The sequence below is a fragment of the Octopus bimaculoides genome, chromosome 15 (genome assembly GCF_001194135.2).
Source record: "Octopus bimaculoides isolate UCB-OBI-ISO-001 chromosome 15, ASM119413v2, whole genome shotgun sequence".
NCBI classification, from domain to species: Eukaryota; Metazoa; Mollusca; class Cephalopoda; order Octopoda; family Octopodidae; genus Octopus; species Octopus bimaculoides.
In genome coordinates this window covers 29762566-29773520 of record NC_068995.1, presented here as the reverse complement: position 1 = coordinate 29773520, position 10955 = coordinate 29762566, and the positions used below count along the sequence as shown (strand labels likewise).

At 37.5% G+C, this 10955-nt stretch overlaps 1 protein-coding gene across 10 annotated transcripts in view; it reads right to left on the bottom strand.

The window, feature by feature from the left end:
- Positions 1–10955, bottom strand: part of LOC106869961 (serine/threonine-protein kinase ULK3) — a 195009-nt gene that overhangs the window by 142639 nt on the left and 41415 nt on the right. For all 10 annotated transcript variants that reach the window (XR_001409483.2, XR_008265613.1, XM_014916122.2 and 7 more), the window contains 5 exons: positions 9093–9197; positions 8206–8349; positions 5500–5582; positions 2874–3029; positions 382–487 (listed from right to left, as the gene is read on the bottom strand). Coding sequence is in view for 8 of the 10 variants with exons in the window: in XM_014916122.2 (XP_014771608.1) it covers positions 382–487; positions 2874–3029; positions 5500–5582; positions 8206–8349; positions 9093–9197 (594 nt within the window). In the remaining 2 variants the exon portion in view is untranslated. The remainder of the gene's footprint in view (positions 1–381; positions 488–2873; positions 3030–5499; positions 5583–8205; positions 8350–9092; positions 9198–10955) is intronic.

The following is a 10955-nucleotide window of genomic DNA, read 5'->3' as shown; positions in this document are numbered from 1 at the left end:
ACACACACACACACACACACATATATATATTATATATATATATATATATATATATGATGGGCTTCTTTCAGTTTCCATCAACCAAATCCACTCACAAGCCCAAGGCTATAGTAGAAGACACTTGCCCAAGGTGCCACGCAGTGGGACTGAACCCGAAACCATGTGGTTGGTAAGCAAGCTACTTACCACACAGCCACTCCTGCGCCCAACTAAATAGGCTATATAAGTTCAGCATGGCTCACGAAATTTTCCAAAAGTCCCAATGTAGCCTATGAAGTTAAAATATAGCCCATCCCTAATATGGCAGTTCTAGCCCAGTAGAAACTCTCATCAGAAAGTGCTTACTGTTTTTTTTAAAATAACAATATCTTAAAAACTTACAGTGTACTGCTGCCACGAAATGTTCCAGTGCATCACTGTAATGTTCCAAAGCTGTGGGAATATTACCAGCTTTATCTTCGGTCACAGCAGTGCTAATACATTTAGTCTACAATAAAAAGTAAAATAAATAAATACGACTAAATTTAAAGTATGACCATAGAAATGACATTTATAACATGTTCATTTAAGGCTAAGTGGATAGCATATTAGTTTGTTTAACTTATAGATGGTGGAAACAAATATAGTTGCTTGCATTGAATTCTGACCTCGTTCAAGGTTCTGATTCTAGCTGCATCAACCTTGTTAGATATAATGTGTAAAGAATGACTCAATATTTTTAATATAAAATATATTCATACAGAGTCCAGGGATTGCTCATAAGATGTAGGAATACACTTTCTGTTTCTTAACAAATATAGTGTATTAATGAATAAGGTGTTGGTTCATTTTGAGTCAAATCATATACCATGTCTGATATATTTCACCTTTGCATTGAATTATTCTTATATTAGTCCACCAAGAAAGAAGTTAGGATTCAAGGAAACAAATGAATTGTATGTATCATGCCAAACAAGAAATAAAGCAGCAAGCCGTTGTAAACTTAGACTTTTGAAATTAAGTCCAGCTGAAACTGATGCACATTTTTTGATGCCTAGAGGAGAACTCAGTGTCAAAAATCCTTTAGTGTGATGGTTAGTTATATAGTTTTAATAGGCTGATTACAAGTTAAAAAGGTTGCATGTATATGACCCTTGGGGGTCCATAAAAGATTTTTGCTGTTAAAACAATAAACTGGTTACATTTCTACAATACACAAGGTATTCTAACTGTTTTTTATACAATTCCCTAATAATATTTAAATATAAAGATATATGATTTTTTTAGACATTGAATGGCTGGTAGGATCCATCCAAGCAAAATAGGAATCAGAGGGGTCCATAGATAAAAATGGTTGTGAAACACTGCTCTAAATTGTTTCAGTGGCTCTCTGGTTAGGTTTAGAGTTTTATCACCTCAGCCATAACAAGTCAGCCAGTGCTGATTGGTTAAAACATATTCATGTCAGCATTAATACCTTTTATGGCAATACTTTTAACTTTTATGGAAATATATTAGTCCATGGTTAAGGACTGGGAAAATTTGAGAGTTATGGTTCAAATCTCAGCTGGGGTCTTGCTACAAGCCAAAACTAATATCTGATTAGAAATACTTTCCGACAATCAACTATCAAAAAATGCTTTTTATAGAATGAAATATATTATAAGCAGACAAAGTGACAAATGGTATCAGTAAATAACATTACCTTTTAGAAGTAAATACAATCAGTAGAAAACAACAATAAAAATGCTTTACAATATCTAGCTGTAGCCTTCTGAGCTTTTAGTACTGGCTCCATGGAGTTTAACAGTATCATTCATTCTTCTGGTAATTGATAAAATGTGTGTCAGATTTTTAGCCCCCAAATCAACCTTGGTTGAATTGATCTATGATCAAAAGCATTCTAGATATAACTACTCCATCATTTTTAGAAATATGCCAAGCTCTACATTACCCAATGTGTCAGAGTGGCATACTGGCCGAGTGGAAATGGGATTGTAGAAAGACACCATCGCACAGTCAAGGCCGTGATGGAGAAAGGATGCATTTCACCACTGGGAGTGGTATTTTCGCACAATATATCATCCCAATCAGGACAGGCTGATGAGTCCATGCCACACAGAGCAATATTCAGGTATGAATGGCGACAGCTGTGTACAGCATCACAACATGTTGTGGAAGAGAGAGAGCCTACCTTCATGCAGATAGGTGATGAAGTCTGGGTCAAGCCTCTGAAGACATGCTGCACATCACAGTGGAACAGAGGGACAATGACAGCTGTTAATTTGAAAAATAATGTTTCTGTGGATGGAATGTCACATCATGTCTTGGATGTTCACAGAATTGTCACTTTGTTAGACAATGAAAATGGAGGAGAGGAAGTGAGTGGCACTCCATCCTTGCAGAGATCACAGTGAGTGAGACATCTGCTGGATGGCAGATTTCAACATAGAGTGAAGTGAGGAGGTGATCTTTGAGATCAGGAGTGGCATGTGGAGATGAGGTGAACTGGAAGGAAAGGGTCAGTGACATCAATGGCTGAAGGACCCTACTGGAAGAGGAAGAGTGAGTGAGGAAGTGGGCAGAAGTAGAACCAGCATGGGCCTCTTTGGCCTTGAGCAGCAGGAGTGGACAAATGCATATAGAAGTGTGAGCTAGAAATGGAATTAGTCATGGGTTCTAGCAATAGGTTGGACAGGTTGTGTGCCTCTCAATAAACTTCAACCAGCCTCTGTAATTATGACACAATAGATTATTTTAGTTTAGTTAAAAAAGATAGAAAAATGATCCAGCTTTCAATTTTCAAAGGTGATCCAAATAGCTAAAATTATTGACGCTAAACTAATAAATTTGAACAACAGAAAAGTTAAAGAAGGAAGGGAAAAGAAACTCACAGCTTTTTCCAAAGATTCTGAAGATGGCGCATGAACCAGATCAATAAATGGATGGCAGAAAAACTCAGTGAATTTGATCCGTTTCTCTGGGTCCCTTTTTAACAAGGAGAGGAGTAAATCACGACAATTGTCTGAAACTTCAACTCCATATGGAAGCTGCAAAGACACACAATGGAGAATAAATATGTTTTTTAATGATTTGATGAAGAATACAACAACAGAAACACATTAGATTTACAAGAGATATGGTATTACTATAAAAACACGTCTGTAATAGATAATCAGCCTTAATTTCTGGGTTTTCCATCTATAAGTTATTTTTATTGTTTTATTCATGAAAGGCAATCACTTTCATTGTCATTTTATTCGTTCTCTTATTGTTTCTTTTGCTGAACTGTTAAGTTACAGGGACATAAACACACCAACACCAATTGTCAAGCAGTAGTGACACACACACACACACACACACACACACACACACACACACACACACACACACACAGAAAAGGCTTCTTTTAGTTTCCATCAACTAAATCCACTCACAAAGCTTTGATTGGCCTCAGGCTTTAGTAGAAGATACTTGTCCAAGGTGCAACACAGTGGGACTGAACCTGGAACCATCTGGTTGGGAAGTAAGCTTTTTACCATACAGCCATGTCTAGGATAGGTTTGATATATTTGGACATTTGCTTATTGTGAAGCATTATGACATCCAACTAAGTTGAGTTCACATCTTAGAAGTCAATTTTACTTTCCTTCGCTTGAATGTCAATAAAATAAGTTCTGGTAGAGTACTGATGTGAGAGTTGGTAACTTCATTCCAACACAGTACACTGACACACTGTGTCATATAACTGTTCCTTGCACTTCGCTTAAACAGTGCACTTCAGAGTTAACTCCTGTCCCTACCAAAGTTTTATTGTTTTCCTCCATGAATACATACCGTAATGTGATCTGTGCCCAAGAAAGATAATCAACCTGAGTCTATAAACTACCACTCAAGCATCATCTTAAATATGATGCAAAGACAAATCAGAGAATCAAATCCCTGATACATGTCACGCGCATGCGCACGTGTGCGTGTGTGTGTGTGGGGGGGGGGGGCTCACACACAAACTAAACTGTAGCTAACTCCTAGAATCCAGTATGACTCGGAAACATGTACCATACTTTCATCAATTGTTTTAGGTGCAGATCTAACTGTGCAATAAGAGGTTTGCTTCCCAATCATATGGTTTTGATTCAGTCCAATGGCATAGCACCTTGAGTGAGTATTCTGCTGTAGCCCCAGACCAACCAAAGCCTTATGAGAGGATTTGGTCAATGGAAACTGAAAGAGGCCTGTTGTATAGATATGTGTGTGTGCATGTTACTATCATCATGTGATAATTATGTCACTGTCATGCAAGCAGTGATTTATTCATGGTGTTTTCTACTTTTCAACACCCATTTAAATGGGACACATTATGTGCATATGTGGTGTGTGCACACTATGTCCTAAAACTAGGATGTATCTGATGTAGAAGATATGGGCAGAAGTAATGAAGTCACATTTAAGGATACAAGTATTACCAACTATTTTATCACCAAAATAAAGTTTGATTTGTTATGTTGAACAATGACCATAGACTGCATCAGTACAAATTGAATCAAAAGAGGTACAGGAGAAACAGGCAAAGAGAAGAAGTAAGAACTAGTGGTGTACTGAGAAGGAAGTTGAGTATAAGAGGAATTATATGCAGTGTGCAAGAGAGGAGATGGCACTGGTTTGGTCATGTGATTCAGATGGATGAGGAGAGTTGCATAAAGAAGTGCCGATCACTTAAGGTGGAGGGAAGTTGTGGAAGAGGGTGACCTAGGAAGACATGGGATGAAGTATTGAAGGCCAATCCCAAAATGCTGAACCTTATGAAAGGGATGACAGAGGACTGTGATATGTAGTGCATTGCTGTATTTAAGATGACCTACCTACCACAACAATCCTAAAACCAAAGTGCCATGTAAAAAGCATACATATGCATGCTGGTGCCATGTAAAAAGTACTGATGATGGTGCCATGTAAAAAGCACCCAGTATACTTTGTAAAGTGGTTGGCATTAGGAAGGGCATCCAACTATAGAAACCAAGTCAAAATAGACTATGGAACCTGGTGCAGCCCCTAGCTTTGTCATTGCCTGTCAAGTTGTCCAACTCATTCAGCATGGAAACAGACATTAAATGTTGATGATGATATATGATGAACAAAGACAGCAGAATCAGAAATGATGAGAAAATTTAACTCAGGTGGAAAGGAATAAAATCAATTCAAGTAATGGCGCTAAAAGATGATGAATGATGAAGCTGAAATCAATAGGGAAAGGATGAGAATTGTTAATCAAGAAAGAAAGCAAAATATGAATGATAATGATAGGCAAGAATAATTTGTACAAATGACATTGGAAAATCACAAAATAGGCTGTGGAATTTCTCAGGTACTGCTACTTAATATTAAAGCAAGGATTTTGTAATAAAAAAAGGAATTATTCTCATAATTGTGTGATTTATTATTAAAGGAAAGGAATATGATAATGCAGATGAAGAAAATAATGATAAAAATGATAAAAACAGAGTAAAGCTTTTTCTTTACCGCAATAGGCCAGCTACCAGTGATTTTTTCTTCCAGTTCTGTAAAACTTCTCGATGCAAATGGTGCTTGGCCAAAAAGGCACTCTAAAAATAAAAATCAATCTATTACTAAACAGAATTATTGTACATTAATATATTATATTAAAACATTATTCTATATTAAACTACTAAGGATTTCTAGCTTAGTAACAAAGCCATAAATTCTGGGGGAAGTATGTTGTTAACTTAATGAACCTTGAAAAGATGATAGGCAAAGTCAATCCTAACAGGACTGGAATATAAAACATAACTAAATACTGCCAAGTGTCTTGTTTGATTCTTCCAAATAAGGAAGTCTTTGCAATAGTCATAGGTCCTGCAAGAAATAACAGCTGAAACTCCTTCAAATCACAATTTATGGTTTTAAAAGAAAGGAAGGACACATTAGATAATGTATTTCTATGAAAACAGGATGACCACATCTGCTCAATCAGGGTTAACATGGGACTAAACAGCAACCACCTGGCCCATCTGGATTGTTCCTATTTTCCAACACTTCTCTGGCAAAGTTTGTGACAGAAGCAGAGGCCCAGAAAGCAATAAAGTTTCTCTCAAATAGCAAGGCACCATGCTCTGACTCCATCCCAGCCAAAACATACAAGGCAGGAGAACCAGTCTTGGCACAAAAACTCATCAATTTCTTGCAGACAATGTGGCAACAGGAAGTTGTTCCTCTGGAGCTCAAGATGCTTCTTTTGTCCATCTCTACAAGAGGAAGGAAAACAGTCTTGTGACAACCACCAAGGAATTTCTCTGCTTGTCATCACTGGCAAGATACTCATAAGAGTTCCCCTTAACCACTTCACTCAAGACATGGAAAGTAGGCATCTGCCAGAGAGTCAATGTAGCTTCAAGGAGGCCATGGAACAGTTAACATAATCTTTGCCACATGTGAACTTCAGGAGAAGTGTCAGGAGCAGAACAGGGACCTATACACGATGTTCATAGATCTACCCAAGACCTTTGACACCATCAGTCCTGAGGGGCTTTGGAAGAACATGGAAACTTCAGCTGCCTGGAAAAATTCATCAGTATGGTTCAACAGTTTCATGATGGCATGCTCACCTGAGTACTGGACAGTGGAGATTCTTTCAATGCATATCCAATTACTAACAGAATCAAGCTGTACTCACACCTATGCAGTTCAGCATGATGTTTCAGCATGCTGTCAGATGCCTTCTGCAACAACAATGAAGCCAGCACCAAGATCAGATTCAGGACTGATAGCAGACTCTTCAACATGTAGACATAACAACTGTGCACTCAACACTGCCATAGAGGCCCAGATGTGGCAGAGTGTGAAATGCTTTTCTACTTCCTGTAACAACTTTGGCCTCACAATCAGTACTCAGAAGACAGAGGTCATGTACTAAGTGTCCTGCAGACATCGCATGTGGAACCAACTATCACAGTCGAAGGGGAAATCCTGAAGTTTTTGGTAAGTTTACATACCTTGGCAGCATACTTTCCAGATCTATGAACATTGACGATGAAGTTGACACATGAATTGCTAAGGGAAGCTCAGAATTTGGGTGACTACATGAATCAGTTTGGGAGAAAAAAGGCATTAGGCTGGCCATCAAGTTGAAGATGTACCAAGGAGCTGTACTGCTTACACCATTGTGTGCCTATGAGATTTGGATTGTTTACGAACATCATGCCAAAAAGTTAAACCACTTCCACATGAACTGCCTGAGAAAGATGTTGAAAATCACCAGACAAGACACGGAGGTCCTCTCTCCAGCTGATCTACCAAGCTGAGGTGAGTGTAGGTCAGGTGGGTAGACAACCTTGTTCAAATGCCTTCCCAACAGACTGTTTTACAATGAACTGGTGGAAGGTGAACAGAAAAAGTGCTTTATGGATACACTCAAAGCTTCACTCCAGAGCTTTGAGGTCAACCCTGACACCTCGAAAACACAAGCACAAGACCATCCTACCTGGCAAAGTGGCACCAATAGATGTGCCACAAACAGAGCAGGATTGCAGGGGCATAAAGAAAATGCAAACTGTGTAAGTCCAGAGCCAACTCCTCACCTGGTGGTCCCAACAGATCACCAGTGCCTGACCTGCGGTAGAGTCTTCTGAGCCCGCATCGGAATGAACGGCTACAACCAAGCACACTGTGTCCCATCTTCTCCCACGTGATGTCCTTGGTCATTGTCGTCAACGACGGATAAAATGATAATTTTCCAAAGAAATCGATTGGCCGATTTCATTTGATAGTCAATTTTCGATTTTACAAGGAGTTTTTATCAACTAATAACGTAGATAGTATCAGTTAGTCGAAGCTTTAAAACTTACAATATAGAGATAATACAATAATAATCACTACAAAAAATGTCCCTTGCATCAACTTACAATTAACCTTTTTGTTTTGGTTTTTTTCATATAAGGGAAATAACTCTTCCTTTTTTAAGGAAAAATAATAGCCCTTGATAAAGTAAGCCTTAATAATAATTAAAATTGGAGAAAGCATGTGTAAGAGAGAAATGGCTAAATAATGCAATACAACTGCTTGGTACACCCTCAACTTGGTGGTCTACCAATTTTATCAATGAGAATTTTCAATCAAAAACTAACATTTAAAAACACATTAATAAAAAAACAAATAAGATAGTTGAAAATACACAAATGAAACATAAATAATACTTCAATTATTATTTACCATAAAAAATGACGCCTATAGACCACAGGTCCACTCGACTGTCATATTTCCGCTTGCAGAGGATTTCTGGTGCCATATATAATAAAGAACCTCTCATAGAATGCATTTCAGTACCTTCTAATATATGTTTAGCAAATCCAAAATCTGAAAAAGAAATTATGATATATCTTAAATGATAACTTCTTAGATTGGTTTGAGACTACATATCTATCTGGAGAAGTAAACCTAATATTTACCTGGTACTTATTTTACTTGATTCTTGAGCCTAAGTAGCCTCTGCAGTATTTCACCTCATAATGGAGGGAATCAAATTAAATACTGTTTAGCATTTATCTTGTATTTTGCTATTTCCATCTTATAATTATTGTAAGATGACAAAAATATTTAAGAGAGAATATAGTCACATGCATAAAATTATTTTCCTAACAACTCCAGTAGTTATCATGCTAATTACATCTCCATCAACTCTTACATCTGTTGTGAGCAGACCAGATTTTTCATAGCATTAAGTGGATGAAAACATAAATCTTCACTGTTTATTGTAGGCAACATTTCTTGAAGACTGGATGTCTGTCCTCAACAGTTAGCTGAATTTAGGTGCATTTTATGTGCTACTTAAATACATAAATTACACAAGATGAGAAGAATGTAAGATATTAGTGTAAACAGAGTGATTTTAAGGAAGAGTTATTGACTGAGAAGCTCTAGGTATATGGAAGGCAAAATATGCAGAGCAAACCTGTTTTTCTCAAGACTATGTTGGCATGGACATAAAACCAATTTACAGATTCAGTTTTACCAGGCATTGACTGACAAATCCCCAACTTTGTTAGAGATTGTAATGTTTTACACTGCAAGTAGTGGTGGTTGTAAGAAAGAAGATTTACCTGCAATCTTTAGTATTGGGTTCTCTGAGGAAGTTAAGAGTATGTTCTGTGGTTTTAGGTCCATGTGAGCAACATTATTACTCCATAAAAAATGAATGGCAAGTGCTGTAAATGAACAAATCACATATAATAATAATTTATAATGTTTCTAGGTCACACTGGTGAAGAGAGACTGAAATGATAGAAAAGAAGTGAGTGACAGCCAAATGTATTTGAGGAAAAATGAAACAATTTACAAATAAATCATTTGAACTTATAAACATTTCCAATTTGTTCTGTTCTGGCTTTTCTCACTCACTTTAACCCCTCATCACATAGCATAAAGGTGCCTCTTTCTCCCACTCTGTCAAAGGAGGATCTTGGTCTTGCAGGCTGGATGACAACCCCATTAGTACTGGTGCTATGAAAACATGCACCCACTCAGTACATGCTGCAAAGCTTGTTGGCATTAGGAAGGGTATCCAGCTGTAGAAACTATGCCACAGCAGATACTGGAATACAATGCAGTCTTAGGACTTATCAGATCCTCTCAAACCATCCAGGCCATACCAGTATGGAACATGTATGTCAAGTGATGATGATGGTGGAATTAATCAGGCAGTCTGAAAATTCATTTTATTGCCCTTACACACACACACACACACACACACACACACACACACACACACACACACACACAAAGAGCATGCATATGAGCATGTGTGTGATCATGAGTTCTCTTATGGATTTCCTTCTGTGTTCTGGAACAGACTTACTTCCAGAGAAAACAATTCTTCCAGTTTCATTTCACTACCAAGTTTCTGGCAGACGTTGACCTTTGTTGAATTCAGGTGGATCATAAAATGAAAGGTGTCTGAATATATTAAATTTCACACATACACACATAAACAGATATGATATAGCAATTAATTTTGAAAGAAAAGACTTTAATATAATATTTAATATAATTTAATACACACTCACATACACACACAACTATCATGCCATGTGAAGACAAGGAGACATACACATATGATAAACTTCATTCAGTTTCCATCTACCAAATTTATTCACTCAGTCTCAAAACTGCTGCTAAGAATCTAAGAGAAAAATATTCAAAATCCTATTTTCCAGAATATAGGCTTTATGTTTTATATTTAAATGTGTATGTCTATGTTCATGTGTTTGCATGTATGTATGTGTAAGTATAATGACTCTATTTCTGTCTATCAGCCCCTTCACCCTTATTCGTTCATTCCACTGTTCGTTCTTTTGTTCCCCCTCGTGCACATTTCTTTGCCTTCTCTGCTCCCTCCACTTTTCACTTCACTGTGTCCCTGTCACTTTTTCTCGCCTCTCCTTAATTCCTTTGTCCTTCTGCCTCTACCTCTCTCTCTCTCTTCCCAAGTGACTGGTGTTCGGCCAAGCTTGACCTTTCTTTCTTGGGTGGCTGTTGAGTGTGCAACATCGTTATTCCTCCCTGTGCCTGTGAAATCTTGTATCCCGGTTGTAAGGCATTATTTCCATACATGCCAGCTTAATTTTATTCGTCCTTAGTCGAAAGACATCTGTTGTTTTGTCCTGTTATTATTCCTACTGTATTTGTGTAACATTGTTCGTTTTTTTCCCGTCCTTGTTTTTGTATACATTCGCTGCTTTCTTCCAAGGGATCTAATGCTCTTTGCTTAGTTTTTCCTTGGGGCTGACCAGATTGGAGCAATATCGAGAATAACCAGCTGAAATTGCAGCAAAGATAATCTGAATGACTTGTCCGTGTTTTTTTTGTATAGTCTATCTGGATGTTTTGTCCCTTTCTTGTATCACCTAACTGTCTTGATGTTTTGCGTTCTTGTCCCATTCTGTATTATATATATATATATATAT